The 16965-nt window shown below is 41.3% G+C and overlaps 1 protein-coding gene across 3 annotated transcripts; it reads right to left on the reverse strand.

The window, feature by feature from the left end:
* Nucleotides 1-1218: 1218 nt before the first annotated feature.
* Nucleotides 1219-13749, reverse strand: pabpn1 (poly(A) binding protein, nuclear 1). Of its 3 annotated transcripts, none has more exons than XM_015391261.1 (7): nt 12828-12965; nt 11068-11176; nt 6807-6874; nt 6193-6299; nt 5844-5931; nt 5599-5753; nt 1219-1913 (listed from the first exon to the last, which is right to left on the reverse strand). In XM_015391261.1, exons 2-7 carry the CDS (start codon nt 11141-11143, stop codon nt 1718-1720), a joined length of 690 nt encoding a protein of 229 aa, XP_015246747.1. In that variant the 5' UTR covers nt 11144-11176; nt 12828-12965; the 3' UTR covers nt 1219-1717. The 3 variants fall into 3 exon arrangements, with proteins under 3 accessions (XP_015246747.1, XP_015246745.1, XP_015246746.1); XM_015391259.1 differs by lacking the exon at nt 12828-12965 and adding an exon at nt 13264-13749 and having other exon boundaries at nt 1223-1913; XM_015391260.1 differs by lacking the exons at nt 1219-1913; nt 12828-12965 and adding exons at nt 2344-2912; nt 13264-13748.
* Between the last annotated feature and the right edge of the window lie 3216 nt (nt 13750-16965).

The following is a 16965-nucleotide window of genomic DNA, read 5'->3' on the forward strand; positions in this document are numbered from 1 at the left end:
ACATTACCTCCAAGTTATGACCAGCTGGGCTTCATGTGGGTCATTACACAGATTCCAAAATGGAAATTTTTGCTGGTTTAATATCCCAGCATCTACTTTAAAGAAAGTTCATCAACTCAGAAACAAATTTTCTTCAACCAAAGCCAGGCTTAAGACTTTTATCCTCTGGTCAAATATCATATCTGAGCCTTTAGCGTAAGTTTCTCTAAATGGTTTTGAATCTTTAGCTTATATTGGGGACCCATGTAGCACCTAGTTCCATCACATTAATAGCAGGGATGAGGAACCAGGAAGCGTTATCACAGATCCTTCCTCCCAGCAGCTGTAACTATAACCGCCATTGTTCCCAACAACTTCAATAAGTTATATTCATGCTGATTTCACAGTTTCTACCTTCAACATGCCTTTTGCACATCTCTGATGTTTTCAAATACCCATCCAGTCACTATTTTGTTATTCTTATACATTTTTCTAAAGCACCACATTTGTGTGACCATTTATCTTTTTGCTGCTGTAAACACCTCAATTTCCCAATTTTGGGACAATAAATGGATTTTCTATTCCATCAAATTTTTTAACCTCTATCATTTTTCTTTCCATGGTTCCCAAACTCAAACTACATTTTAAGGGTTTGCGGTTCAGAAGCCAAAAGAAAAAAAAGGTAGTCATTCCAGCTAGCACATTTACCTTTTACAGAATTAGGACTTCTGTGATTTAAGCCCTTTATTCTTATAACCATATAAGGATGTAGATTCAAGCACATTTTTACGCTGGTCTCGTTGGCTCATTTATTGAACATTAGTTAAGTTTTGAAATTGATGTTAACCTTATATTTGCAAACGTTCTCTATAAAGAGATCCATCATTTCTTAAAAAACAAAATTATGCTTTATGAGTCAACAATTCTGATATTTTTTTTTTTTCCTATAGTGATCCTTATAAAAAGTTTTTTACCCATCATCCCACATGAAGATCTGTAGAGGGCCAATAAAGGGAAGGTTGCAAGTACCCGCTACGATCCCCACAGACTGCCACTCTGGGTCCCTGAGCAAGACCCTTAACCCCACACTGGGCCAAGCATGATGGCAGCCCACTGCTCCCAGAGTGGAGTTGTGGGACAAAAAAGGAATTTACCTTTAAAAAAAAAAAAACATCTAATCTCTTCAATAGATGAACAGAAAGGCTGACGCGGTTCCATTTTTACACAATGTCTTTATTTTTTTCCTCCTAATTACAGACTCATGGGTTAAAAATTAAAAATAAAAAAGCAAAACATTTGTCAAACCCCTCCCTCCCTTTTTTTTTTTTCAAAATAAAAAAAAAAGAAATCAAAAAGGTCTCCAGACAAACCCTAGCCCCAACTTCCCCCACCCTAAAAACAGCTCCAGCCCACTCTTCAATTGAAATCCATGCTGTTAGCTCAGCAGCCTCTCTCAGACAAGCCGTGGCTGCACTGCGCCTGCTCAGAGAAAGGGGGCGCCCTCAGGACACCTCCATAATGAATCACCTACTCTCCCATCTCACTCTCCCCCCCTCTTAACTTGCCTGTCTGCCTCTCAGCTATTATTGGCTTCGGCTCTGGGTGTAGAAGTCATGTGTTGGCTTGGCTGACCGTCATTACTGCTGCGTTTGGTTAGGTGTGTATGTTTGTCTTGGACGATGTGTGATGCGTGTGTTTTATTTTCTTTTTTTTTTAAGGTGTTAGTTAAAAAGCGTCGTCAGCGTTTGCTGTTGTAGTAAATGCCTCCAGCGGTAGGCCTGTGGTCGCCCTGCCCCCCTCCCCCGCCGCCCCACACTGATAGGATGGGGTGAGTGTGCATAGCGGGAGCGGAGAGAGACAGAGATGCTGCCGAGACGGTGGGGGGGGCCGGCGCCACCTGGGGAGGGGTTGTCAGCCTCCACTGGTCTTGAAACCTGAAACGACAAGAAGTGGTCTAATATACAAAGAGAGGAGGGGGGGAGACAGGATGAGGTGGAGTGGGAGGAGAGATGGAAGACAAGGTGTAGAGGGGGAGGGAACTAAAGAAAAAAAACTAATCAATAAAGTGGGGAAGAAAAAAAAACAATCATGGAGTTCCTCGCTGTCAAGGAAGCACAGGACAGCTGAAAATAACCCATAAATAAAAAAACTAATATAAAAGAAGGGGAGGGGGTGTAAAAGCCAGGAAACTGACACAAAAGGAGGTGAGGAGGGAGGGGGGGTTAGGGAGTAATGACAAACTCCAGACAACAGAGTTGCATCAACAAACACTCAAACTACAAGTAACAAGCTGATGCGCTAACAACAAAAAACAGTTGAACAGTGAACCTTACTTCCCTCCCTATTTTTTCTCCCTACCTCCCATTCTTTTTTTTTTCTTTTTTTTGATGGTGGTGGAAGGTGAGTGGGTGGGCTGTACTGGTGATGGTGTGAAAGCAGTAGGTCACAGCCAGACCAAAGGAGACACATCTGCAGCCTGAGATACCATCTTTCTCTCTTTTTAAAAACCACTTTAACCCCCCCCAACCCTCCCTTCATAAACAAACAAAAACCAACAAATAACTGCCAGCGCATGTCCCTCCCCACCAATGGCCAACCAAGGTTTACCTTACCAGGTGTGACCGCATCACGCTCTGCACACGCACGCTTTCACACAATCTCACACCGGCCAGCCAGTCTCTCTCTGTCCAGGAGAGGCTTTTTTCTTTTCCATTTTTTGTCTTTTTTATATTTTTTTTAATCCTCTCCTCTGTGGTTTCTTCTTTTTTGGAGGGGAGGGAAGGGGGGGGACTTTCATAGTGTGTGGTCATGTGTGTGCATGTGTTTTCAAATGGAACAGAGATGGGAGGGGGGGGGACTGATAGTAAGGGAGTACTGGGGAGGGGGGGGGTGTTTAGTAAGGGGAATACCACGATGATGGTCGCGCTCGGCCCCTGGAAAAGAGAGAGAAAAAGAGGGTGAGATTTTTTTTCCTGTTCGCTTTAAGATGGACACCAATTTCCTGGTGTGATAATATATAGATATATGTGAGGGGAGAAGAGATTTGAATTCAGGCCTAGACGTAAACGAAACGAATAAAGTAGACAGGCTATCTTTAAAAATCAATGTGGAGGAAAGGCTATAGTTTGGAAAAAAAAATAAAAATCAGCTGGAAGCAGCTTAAAAAAAAAAAAAGGAAATTTATTTTAGATATAAGGTGAAAACAAGTGTTGGGGTGTGAGGGGACAGCAATGGCACCCTCCCTCTTTCTCTCTCTCTCTGTGTGTGTGTGAGTCTCCTCTGGGGTCACTGTGGGGAAAGACCATGAGGACAAACAGCACCACACACACACACACACACACACTTGGTGCACATGACTCAGAGCTGCAGCATTATATCCCACATTCAAACACAGAGCGACATACAGTGGTGCCACGCAGAGCTTCACATATTTTCTCTCAGTCACACAGACAGCACCAACAGGTCACACTGGGACCGACGGTCCACTGGTTGATAGGCCAGATGCCGAGGTCAGGCTGCAGTAATGAACCCTCGTTTCTGGGAGTGAGCGCTGTGAAGCTGACACTGAGCTGATGGAGAGTGTGTGCCGTGTGAGAGGAGGGTCATGTTCATGCAAAAAAAAAAAAAAACAACAAGAAAATCCAAACAAAGGAAAAACTACCCATGCACACCATTCTACATTCAGGCAGGCATCAGATCTTGGCTTTTCACTGCACGTGCTTGGAGGATTAATCACTATAATGATATGAGATCACATCCAGCCCTAGAGGATGCTCCCATCAGGAACATGTTCTTCATTTCAACTGAATGGAGCATGGCCCCCTTCCCCCACCTGTTGCTGCAGACCACTGCTCTGAAAGTGTCTACATCATTTCTTCAGACCAACCTCTGTGTTAGCTCCTATTACAATCCAGACCTGCTGGATGGCATCCATAGAAATAATGGTCTGAGGAGCAACATTTGATGTTTGGGTCGTCATGGATACAAACTAAGGCTACACCCACACTGCAGGCTTTAATGCTCAATTCCGATTTTTTTGTGAAATCCCATTTTTCTGCATTGCCGTTCACATTTTTGTATATGGGCCAAAAAAATATAAAAATAATAAATCAGATTTGGGTCACTTCAAGCTGCTGTGTGAACATAGCTTTAAATATTCCTGCTAAACAGCAGGAATATAACTACCACAGATTATCACATTCTAGATGGAGGGACAGATAAGATGTAAAGGTCAAAGACTTTACTTTGGAAAGTAAAAATCTCTCAATCAAATTTCTCTATAGAGCTGAACCATCTTTAGTTATTTATCTTTAATAAAAGTCAAAGGTCAGCTGGTTTTGTTTGTGTAAAACAGGCTGTTTACTAAGGATTATAAATGGAACGGACTTCAATTCAGATCAGAGGAAATGTAATGATTTGGTTCTAAAGGATGGTTAAATTAGATACCAAATTACTTCTGGCTGGAAATAACTTTTTTACTCATGTAGGCCTGAAATGTTTTGGCCTACCTAAACCTGCATTCAAGCAGCTCTATTACCATGTTAATGCACACTTCAATAATGCGCTGACTGCAGTTTTAAATACCATGCAGCATTATAAACATTAACTTTAATCTATATAGTTTATAATGTTAGCAGCAGTAGCACGTCTTTCTTCCAATGGGTTGGCGAATTGTAGAAACTACACAAATGTTATTTGGCAGCATAATCCTTTAATACCATTACATGGTAGCAGAGGAGGAATTAGTTTAGAACAGAGAGAACATTTCCAGTCAGACAAGTACGTTATCTTTTGGAGCGTGACTCCATCATTTCAGCCAAAAAGTGAAAATCTTCCCAAGCTTGCAACAGCTCCATGCAAAGATTTTGATGCAGATACCACAACAAGACAAAGCACTGGTGAAATGTTACATGTGGACCAGATGTTCAGCTCATTCTGTTCCATTGCAGCACAATCTGAAATAAACTGGTGGTAAATTCCTGATGTAGCTACCAGATGGGGCCCCATCAAGGCCGGTTCAAGAAGAACAGCTCTGTGCGCTACTCTCTGGGGGAGAGGACTACATATTAGCCTATGCTGCTGATTAATGAAGGAGGGGCAATACGCTGTTAGAAACAGTAACAGGGGAATATTTAGCATTAGACTTTCTTTAACCAAACAAACTAAACAGTTAAATGAGTAATTCAGGGATTTTCTGCATGTTATCCATTTATATCAGTGTTATTGCTCCCATCTAAAGCCTCTCAGTGCCTTATCCTGCGATGTGTCTTAAATCACTGATTAAACTAGCAGAGCAAGGGTTTCATGGAATGTGGTGGAGTGGCTGATTAGAGTCTGACATTGAGGGTCAGACATTTTCTGTTACACAAATGAAAGAGATTAAACCAGGAGTTGTTCTTACTGAGCAACAACTACTCTAAATATGGTAGCAAAGACCAAAGAGAGGACAGCTACGCATGATTGAACTGAACTAAGATGGCCCTAAGACTGCAACAAAAACAGAAGGCCTTTTTCCTTCATGTTTAAGCCTACAGTTATAATTTACCGTACAGATCAAACTGTGAATGGCATGGTCTGCATGAAGGGGATGAAACAGAAGACGTCTCCACAGCTGCTCACCTGAAGGCCCGTCCTCTGGTTCTGGGTGGGTAACCGGTGTAATATCGCGCACGCGAGGCGAAGCTTCCTCCTCCCCCCCGTGATCGGAACCGACCCCGTGGAAAACCGCGATCTGTGGTGCTGATGCCTGGTCTGTTTGTTCTCTTGGCTCCCACCTACAGATGGTTAAGGAGACTCAGTGAATGTCACAGTTTGTTTGGATTGCCACCGCTCATTTCTCCTCGGCTGTAGATCAACAGTCTCACCTTTATCTGTCTGCCTCTGAAAAGGGATTCATCCAGGGCCATAGCTGTCCGAACCGACTCTTTGTCTGCAAACTCAATGTAAGCAAAACTAAAAGTGGGAGAAAAAAAAAGATACAGAAATGTCTAAATACAAAAATGAAAGACAATTTTGAATTCTGCTAGAGTTCTGGTTTTAAACAAACCAAACTGAACTGAAACCTCCTTTAATGATAACTGAAGCTGAATAAAAATAAAAAAAAACTTGCTCTTGGGAAACGCTACATTTGATTACTAATCGATCAAAACTATTACCAAATATATCCTTAGAAACTCAAGGGACAACAAAAGAGAACAGTGGGTGCATTATTACCCCTTGGGATGCCCTGTGTATTTGTCACATAGAATGGTGACTCTGTTTACTGAACCACAGCCATGAAAGTGAGCTTCCAGCTCCTCCGCCGTGGCTCCATAATCCACCTGATGAAAGACGATATGAAAAGGCATATGAGTACGTCACTGGGAGACAACATATCACGTTTAATTCAAACTGGATAAGATAACCTTGGTGTTTAAAATGAACATATTTAAATCTGTTTTGCAAACATTATCGCTGTTGATGGGTTTCATAGGTCACAATGTATCTGCCACAGCAGGGCAGTGCTCACAAGTGTCAGGAAGAAAAGAAAATACTAACAAAGCAGGAGGGAGTTGAAGCTCACAGCACAGGAACTATCCTAATACCATCAGCCAACTCACAGTTGTATTTTCAACAGTAAAAACATGGAAGTGCCTCATCAAGTTGAACTTAAAAATTTCAAGGTTCAATTTAAAAAGTGAAAGCAAAAATAAAAACGGTTACTGGTCTACTTATAAAGATCAACCCAAATAATTACACAAAGTGGAAAAATGTATATCTTTTGGAGATCTTGAACTTTAACTGAGATACATGGTGGACATGAGTCCAAGTGAGAAAATAAGACTTACATTGCCAACATAAATAGATCTGCCATCTGCCTCCATCTTCTCCTCGATGGACATGATGACAGGACCAACTGGAGGAGAAAAAAAAGGCAGATAAGATGATAAGACTGCTGTGAAACAGACAGGGTCCATTAGATGCAGCTCTGGAAGCTTAATTAGCAGGTTTTACCAAATGGGAAACACTGAACCTCGTTACACACACTGCTGTTGAAATAATACGGTTTCAACATTCCTGACTGGTCAGACAGGTTTCACATGTATGTGCAACTGAATGTGTTTAAAGCATTTCTAGAGCTGTAAAGCTGATTGAAAGCAATAACAGCCCAATTAGAGTATCATTTTTAAATCATTTGACATTATTATGGCTAAAGGTGCTGTGGTGGATGTCTCCAATTGTCCCTCAACGTTATTGGTTTAATGGACCAAGAGAGTAGACACGGCATGGTTGTCATCCATAACATTTACACACCAACAGATCTACCTTCTCATCTCCAACAAGAAGTGCTATGCAATATACATTAAAGACCCCCTTGCATACAACAGGATTGTGTTCCAAAGGTTTAAAGTACCAAGTTAGTTCTGATGAAGGCCTCAGGAATAGCAAAAGAACATTTCTGTAGGAATATGGTCTGCATTTGTAATGGCTTCTTTGTCTTTACCATGGTAGTGACCAGACATGCACACAGCCCTGTGGGACAGCACTGTAAAAGCGCTGCTCAAAAAAAAAAAAAAAATTAAGCGCACACGTAAACAACTCAGAATATGAATTAAATCAAAATTCTGTGACCACTTAGGTAGCAACACTGACAATTTCACATGCTTTTGTGCAAATGGAATAGACAACAGTTTGAAATGAATGAGTCCAGAAGAAAGGTTTTGATAAAACCGCTGCTGCACAACTACGGGAACCGCAGGCATTGATTGACTGGGAATCCAGGGCTGTTGGCCAGCCTCATTCATTACTCATACAGGTTAATCGTTTCGAGAAAACAATTAATGGTTTAGCCGTGATAACAAGATAGTTATATCATCATCTCCAGAAGATGCAGGGGGTAAAAAAAAAAAAAAACATAAGTCGAGTACAACCGCTCTTTGCTTTTGTATTAAAAAGATCCTGAGGCCATTTTATAAATCCAATCTTCAACTGTTTATATCCTGCTTGTTTATCAGGGTTCAACAATTAAATGTAATCCAGCATATTTGTAATAAAAATAAAAGTTTGCTTGTCAGGGCTAACGCTTAGCATCTTGCTAATAAGACTTATTTCCCGAAAAAGCTGCCTTCGATCTTAGGTAGGTTTGTGTTCATAATTTTCCAGCCAACAAAAGAAAACAGAAAACAATTGATTGCATGCTTGAAAATGCTTCAAAAATGTTCAGTGGTCATCAAAATGCTTCAGTGCGAATTTTTCTCAAAATTTTGTGTAACAGCAATAAGCACAATTTGGAAACACGAAGTTAAAAGTCCCATAGGTCTGACAAAGTTATTATATAGTATCGAGCCTTTCCTTGTTACTGCTATTAAGAAAAGACCTACTATTTTCCAGAAAGATAAAAACAGAAAAAAACAAAAAACAAAACTAGGAGTCACGTTTGAACGGATGCAGTTTAGGCAGTGTTTAAGTCACACTTCTCATATTTTTAGAAACAAGAATGTGTAAGCTTTCAAATAATGTCTCACAAATCATTTGGCCTTACAGTTCCTTAATTATTTGCTTTTCCGCTTGGGTATGCAAATGGCGGAGGAAAAAGATGACTTACACACCCCTTGTGGGTTTGAGTCATTTGTGTGGAAATTTGGGTCGGGAAATTGATACTGAATCGAATCGCGATGATGGGTGTGATTTACACCCCTAGTGGTTAGGGTGTAGAGCTTGGAACCCTGAGGTTTTTAGTTCAAGCTCACAGACTGCCACTCAGAGTCTGACCAAGACCCTTAACCCCACATTGCTCCCAGGGCACCTCACCATGGCAGCCCACTGCTCCCTAAGGTGATGGGTCAAATGCAGATGTAGGGGGAGTGGTGACCTAGTGGTTAGAGCATACAGCTTGGAAACCTGAGGCTGTGAGTTTGAGTAAAAAGACCCTCAGAGTTAATTTGGACAACAGAAGGCTTAAAAAACAAAAAAAAAACACTAAGTCATGTCATTTGAATGTTCCCTTTATTTGTGTACATCACAAGCACAACAATCCAGTTGTTAAGGAGATTTCAATTTTAACTATTTAAGCTGGTACTGATAACAGGAGGAATAAACCTAGATCCCCTTTTCTCCTCCAATTGCTCAGGCTGATAAATTGTTGATTGTTTCGACTTGTACTGTTACTTTTTTCTTGGGATGAATGACTTAAGTTAGTAAATGCTTGTTAGGGCTGGAACTATGGAATGAAATGCTACTCGTTTTGACTAAAAGTTTCCAATTCTAGTTATGGGTGCTGAGGACTTAATCTGATCTTCACTTAAGACCTTTTTTGTGGTAATGACAGAATTGATGATAAAATGCATCTTTCAAAATTAGATGTGTTGACTATAGGCAATTAACTAAATACAATCAGAGCCCAAGAAAGAAACATTGCTCTACTACTCAGCCTGCGTTAGCTCAACAGCTGCAATAACGGTGGTCCTGCCCTGTTAAATGTACACTTTACACTCCTGCCAATCCAATGTTGGAGATTTTGCCCCCCAGAATGATCCTACTAATGATCCAGTTATTTAACAGAGTTGGGTTAAAGCAGAGACACGTCGGATATCTAGTGGAATTTAAAAATCTGTGAACTGAAGAAGAAAAACAGCTATCAAACGGCTCTGCAAGTTCCAGAAGTTATTAGGTCAAGCAGACCTAATAACAGTGATTCTAACAGCTTGAAAGTTTCAACTTTCATTTTCTTAGGTTTAACATGGTTGCATATTTGGACCACTACAACACAGTGCTAACATCTAAAGCTACATTCACACTGCTTGATGCTCAACAATTTTCTTACATGGCAGCTAACACTACTAGTTTCATGCAGCCACCAGACTCCAGTCTGAACCATTTATGGCCCCGAACAGGGCCCATATGCACAGACGAACAGTGTGGACATCACACAGCAGCAAACCATTTTCAGAAGTAATAACAGGTGTCAGAAACTCTGCGTCATTATAATCTCTTTAACCATGGGAGCTGACATCATGATCATCTTATAAGACTAATAGAGGAGAGAGAAGAAGAGAGCAGAACTGATTCTAATGTGTTGGAGCAGTGAGTGCTGTTGCTGGAGTTAGTATCATGTTGATCTTTCCAACCGATCCGCGTTAAAATCACTTCAGCTCTTATCGGCATGCTGTGGGAACACCAGACCCAGGTTGACCTGCTAAATTAGCAACACCACTGAGCACAACGTATGGACATCAGCACAGCACGCCACTTGCTCCTGATCTAACAAGTCGAAACGACATTTACATTTGGCGCAGCACTGGTGAGAAATTCGGACAGATGAAAGAGAAAAACATTAAAAGAACTACGCCCAGGGTTTCTTACATGCTGCTCTCCATTGTTTACTTTCCTGATTTCTCATGCAGGGGTGACATCAACAGTAAATGGCATGAGGCGTCGCAGGACACGCAGCTGCTGGGGGACAGAGGCCACGGATTTTCAGCTAGGGGATAGACCAAGCTTTTTTTGCCAGTTTGAAGGCAGCCAAATGCCGATTGTTAGCGGGTCGACCCAGATTTGAAAAACATGCGTTTTAAGTTGGAAAGGGGCTAAAGCCAGGGTAACGAGTTGGATGAAATGGGCTTGAGCGCTCACATTTTAAAAAACACAGAGGCGCTACAATTCAGATTTTTTTAACGTGAAAAGGAACATAACTGACTCAAATTAAAAGCTGAATATGGATCACCAATGGCCCAAAGTATACCAAAGTATTTAGGTTGCATTTGCCTGCAGTGAGAACGTAACTGCAGAACTGAGGGGATTTATTGCACTGAGACCCAGCAGAAACACAAAACCTGACACTTTATTTTTCATCTAATAGTAGCATGAAGGTGGAATAGGTGGCAGGGTGGACAGTGAAATTTGAAGTAATCCTACTGGCTCACTACTCCAAGTCATTTTGTCATTTAAACATGCTTGAGTTTCAGCCAACTTAAAGGAGAACTTGGTAACTTAATGAACAAATGCATCAACCCAAGTAAGCAACCCATAAAAAAAAAAAAAAAAAAAACTTCACTGCAACAAAAACAAGAGGGAAAAAAAATAAAAAAATAATGGGGAAGACGAACATACCTGGTGGGGGGCTGAGATTCATCTGTTTCTCCACCTCGTTCTGTAGCTCCTTCAGCTTTTCGGCCTCTTCCTCCATCTCTCGGACCCGAGCTTTAATTGCCTCCAGTTCCTTCAGAAACAGGAATATTCTAATCAGCCTCTCGAAATCAGAACTCCAAACTTGTCTGAAAGTCCTTACTGCAGTAGAAACAGACTACAGCCCTATGCAGCAGCCCCCCTCACTGCAAATTAAAGGATACCATTTTTGGTTTTATAAAAGAGTCTGACCTGACATTTTAGTTTTTTTGCTAAAGCATACGACGGTATGAAAAAAAATGTGTAGATACACAGTAGGAGATCCAAATAAAGTCACCCCCATTACGACATTAAAGTGCATAACCCTAAACTTCATGTGATTTCTATAAAACCCAACAACAGATTGAAGTTTAACCTGCTGATGAAAATGTTCGCTGATTTAAAAAAAAAAAAAAAAGCCCCAAAATTCACAAAAAATTATTTATAGGGAGATGAGCTTAAAGGATAGCCTTCATAGTTTTTAATGCCAATTGCAATTAATCCCAATTGACATCTGCAAACAGAAGTAAATATATAGCACAGCAAACCTAACACATGTCAATATTGAATTGACACAATTAATGTGTTTACACATTGGTATGTCATTAAACTGCACAAACCTTTCTGTGTCAAAATAGATTAGATTCAACTTTATTGTAATTGCACAGCTACAAGGCAACAAAATACAGCAAATAACCACTCAAATAATCATACATTTGTCATTCTTTACTTCATATAGTTCTCCAATAACATTTTCATGTAAAATCCTCTTCATTGGCAGTGAATACAGACTTCCCTGTGCCCTCACGTGTGAGCAGTCCCTCCTGTCTGACAGTGGTGCACTGCAGCACAGTGGGAGTAGCTACAGCATCATTCAGAGCAATTGCCTCCACCTGAAATATTCCACATTTGGTCTTGGAAACACCCTTGGACCAATTTAAATTTAGATCCTCCAATAATTGGCTAAAAAGGGGAGGCAAAGCAGCCAAGATGAAGCTATAAAATTGGTATATTTTCAATGCAGAATCTCAAACTATAGACAATCTGAGCATCGTTCAAGACAGGATGTATAATCTGCCGGCATCTGACAGGTTCAACTATTTTTTGTCGCATATTAAGGCCAAGATCTCTCTCCCCTCCCTCTGCTCATTCAATCTCCTTGCTCTAGCAAACAAAAAACCCCAGCCCCTTAAATACCGCAGACCCCCTTTTTACTATTCTGCATTCCGAGCCACGATTTTTCCTTGCACAAAATAAAACAAGCATGTAATCACATAATTGGAAATGCTAATGCACTAATGCAAAAATATAGGATGCGCATGTGCAAATGTAAATGAAATTGTGCTGTTGGCGTTCATTTTGAACTCCCTGTGATGCATGTTAACGCGCACACAGTCGGCCAAAAGGTACAAAAAAATATGGTGAAAGAGTATGTCGGCCTGATCCAGCTTTATTGTTCGCTTAATTGATACGAGCTCATGAGAGTTGATATTATCGCGTGATATAATTAAGGCCAACGGCCAAACATGACGCGTTGTAGATTTATCCGGAAACCGAATAACGGTTGGCCGGTTCGCTGGTCTTTTCGGGGTGCAGCATCGATGCTAACGTTAGCCGCTGGGTCATTCGCGGGCGCGCGCGTACAGCAACGCCTGACACCGCAGCGAAAATAAAATAAAAAAAATAAATAGAATATGTTAAATTACCGTAAGACGGTCGCCTTCTCAAAGGAGATGGAGCTGGAAAATGACAGCTAACGGCTGCGGCCTGTCCGGTGCTCGCCCCAACAGTGTCCCGCATCTCCGTCCTGCATTTTTTTTTTCAAACCCCCCACCCCCAACCGGCTAGGGTTGCTCTCTCTAGCGCAGAGAAACTGGCGTTGCTCTTGCGCCAAGATGGCCGCGGACACCACGCATGTCACCACCCAGTACTGCTGCACTGAAAGAACCACAATGGCAGTTGATACCGAGGTAGCATTACAGGACGGCATGTGACCCATGATTTGTTGAGGAGGAGGGGGGAGGGAGAGAGAATAACTGTATTCCTATATTTTACATTTCATTCATATCAGTTTCTATGTTGTATTGACGCGTCTAGTTACTAGAGGCGATTTTCACTCGTGGAACAATACCCTTTACTCACCGGGTCTTCAATGGCGGCCTCTCCCTCTTCTAATCCCGGTTCTTCGTCGCCGACACCTGGGTCCTCCAGTTCGGGATGTCCGGGATCTGAATCTAGTAGAGATTCATCTGCTAGTCCGTTGCCGAACTCTGCCATCGCTCTAATCCGACACAACCGACGCGCCTCGTGGCTAAACCGACGTTGCAGGCCCCCACTCACACACAAGGGGGTAGAGTGAGCGGGGCGGCGAGAAGGAAAAAAAAAAAAAAACGGCGGAAAACGCCGCTTTGTAAAGTTAAAATATGAAATAAAAGCTAGCTTTAGCTAGAACTCGAACAGCGTACCGCGACACTTAAAGTGTTCCGCTTCTTCCGCTATATTAAGGCAATTCCGCAAAACCTACGACACTGAACCGAGTTTTTTTTTTCTCACTTCAACATGTATATAAAAAAAACTGGTACGGACGGTACGCGAACGCGGCGGTGTCTCCTCAGTTCAGAAATGGAAGGCAGTGGGCGGAGTCATTTATCACTGCGGGCGTAATTCTCGCGATTCTATTGGGCTAAAGAGCGTTCGTAACCAACCGTTTCAGTATCTGCCGTGTGCTCATTGGACAATGGCGCGGGGGCTTTCCGGTCCGCGAATGGCGTCGTACGCATTTGATTGGATTAGATACCTGTCAATCAGACTGCTATCCGTTACCAAATACCGGTAACTTAAGCCAGCTGCTCACCCAATACATTCCAGTAGTATTTGAGAGTCATATCAACAGCCTCACCCTCTCTGACCTAACTGAACCAGGTCACTCTTTTTAAACTAATTAAGACATTTTCTATAGAATTATGTACATGGAAACAGGAACAGACTGTGTTCTTCCAAAAAGTTTATATCTATTACATTTTAAGGTTTTTAGTGAATGATTTTTTTTATAGGAGACAATACTATTAAAAATATATAAAACCACATTGAGGTGTTGAATTATTTCTAAAATTTAAGAATAAAATGGCTATCTTGCTGCATAAATAATTCATATATTGCATACAGATAGAAATAAAAGCAGAATATTTACAGTTAGATAAAATGTAACACTAAAGATAATCCGCATAAAAAAGTGGGTAAAAACTTGATTTATATGCATCTACTGACAAGACACTCCAGAATACTTAAGATTCTGGAATAATATTTGAATTTAGGTGAGTTGCAGCCTAGTGGTGAGGGTATTACGCTTGGAGTCCAAAGGTTTGGGCCCCAGTTCCACAGACTGCCACTCTGGGGTCCCTGAGCAAAAACCCTGAACCCCACGCTGCTCCATGGGCGCCGCATGAACCCCAGTTGGCCTTGGCAGATGGCCGCTCACACCGAGCCTGGTTCTGCTGGAGGTTTCTTCCTGTTAAAGGGAGTTTTTCCTCTCCACTGTCGCTACAAGCATGCTTAGTGTAAGGGATTGCATTTGAGTCAATGAGTCGATGCAATCAACCGGTTTAGATAGAAAACTTTGAATCAATTTGGCTGTTTGATCTGGTTGAACTGCAAAGTGCCTTGAGATGATGTGTTGTGAATTGGTGCTATATAAATAAACTGAATTGAATTGACAGTGTAATGACCATAAAAAAGCTGAAAAAAAAATACTTCAAATAATGGCAGGGATGTAAACAACAGTTTGTTGGTATCAGTGATTATTTTAGTCGTAAAAAGGAGAAGAATGTATAAAAACGCAGGGTAATTGGGAAGTGAAAAGATAATCATACATGCTTTTACAATAAAAAAAAAAGTGTGGCATACCATGGTATTCAAACCCCTGTTAGCATTATGTAGCAGCGACAGTTGCAAATATTTTGCATTTGGTCTTTACCAACTTCACACATCTAGAGACATGTCTTTCCAACTTGTCGCTCCGTTAACACAAACTGAAATGCCCATTTTCACGAAGGTGCACTCGGCATCGTCAAACATCCCTATAAAACTTCCAAGAAAGCCATAATGCTATAAGGTATTTTTTGCTTTACAGTCAGTTGAAAAGGTTCCTTGCAGCTTCCTATATAATAAAACAATATAATTTTTGGAGCATCACTCATGTTTTTCCTACTGCCTGTTTTTCTTAAAGTCCAATCAGAGGAAAACTATTTAGACTAGAACATACTTCAGTGTTTTCTACTATATGTTGACTGGAATCAATACAGAAAAAAAAAATGAATGCAGCCACATATATTCTAACATTCTTGTCAGTAAAAAAAAAAAAAAAAAAAAGATCTCACACCTGACCACTAAGGCTATGCCAACTTTACACTCTAGCGCTATTTATCATCAGCTGCTTACTATAAATAATTCTGACCTTATCAATCTGCCTACTACTGTATTGAATATAATAAAACTATACAAGATAATTTAGTGATCATAACAATTAAGGTAGATTAAAGTAAAATAAACCATGATTTTTGACATCAGAATAGTGAGGCTTTTTTTTTTTTACTGATGATTAATCATGTTGATCTTTCCAAATTTTAACATTGGTCTTTTGCAGTTTAATTCTATCAAAGTTTCTTTTAAGAAATAAAATTCACACATAGTAGGAAGATTGATACATATGTGGTTAAAATTAGAAAAAGACAGCCTTAATTTTTTTTATTTTAGTGAACTTACACTACTAGGCCAGTAGGTGGTGGATAAAGGAGGAATGCAAGAGAGCTAAATGAAAGACAAACTTTGTCATTTTCTATACACCATGTGTATACAAAACAACATTTCAATTAATAGTTTTTAAACTGAATGAGAAGATTGCAGCAGTTAAATTAACATTTGCATTTATAAAGAAGAATATGAGAAAACTGAGCTGATAAGTTCGCTTTAGAGGGGAAAATTGGCCATGTAGTGCAAATATGTTTTCAAGTGTAATGCAGAGTCTCGATTTGGGACTTGATTAGAGTTTCAACAGTCTTATGGCAGCAGGGAAAAAGCTGTTACAGAACTGCGAAGCCTCTTCCCAGAGGGCAGCAGGGGAGAACAGTCCATGGTGGGGGTGTGAGCGGTGATTTATGATGTTATGGGCTCAGGACACGCAGCGCTGGGATTAAATGTCTAATGGAGGGAAGAGGAGCCCTTATGATCTTCTCTGCAGTTTTCACCACTCTCCTCACCTTCTTCCAGTCTGAGGCGCTGCAGCCTCCACACCACACAGCGAGACAGCTGGTCAGAACGCTCTCTATGGTGCTTCTGTAGAAGGTGGTGAGGATACGTGGGGGCAGGTGGGCTCTCCTCATCCTCTGCAGGAAGTACAACTGCTTTTGTGCCCTTTTGACCAGTGAGGTGGTGTTTATAGTCCAGGTGAGGGTGTCTGTGATGTTCACCCCCAGGAATTTGGTGCTGCTGACCACCTCTACAGCTGAGCTGTTGAGCAGTGGAGCGTAGTTAGGCCGCTTCTTCCTGAAGACCAAGATGATCTTCGTCTTCTCCACGTTCAGGATCAGGCTGTTATCTCAGCACCAGCTGCTCCACCTCCTCTCTGTAGCCCTGCTGGTTGTTCTCTGATGAGGCCTACCTAAGTGGTGTCATCTGCAAACTTCAGAATGTGATTGGTGGTGAACGTGGAGGCGCAGTCTTATACCATCAGGACGCAGCCCTGAGGGGAGCCTGTGCTTAGGGTGATGACATCAGAGGTGTTCCGTCCAACCCGGACTGACTGAGGTCTGTTGGTGAGGAAGTCTAGCAGCCAATTGCAGAGGGGAT

Source organism: Cyprinodon variegatus, unplaced genomic scaffold (genome assembly GCF_000732505.1).
Source record: "Cyprinodon variegatus isolate N-32 unplaced genomic scaffold, C_variegatus-1.0 Scaffold533, whole genome shotgun sequence".
NCBI classification, from domain to species: domain Eukaryota; kingdom Metazoa; phylum Chordata; class Actinopteri; order Cyprinodontiformes; family Cyprinodontidae; genus Cyprinodon; species Cyprinodon variegatus.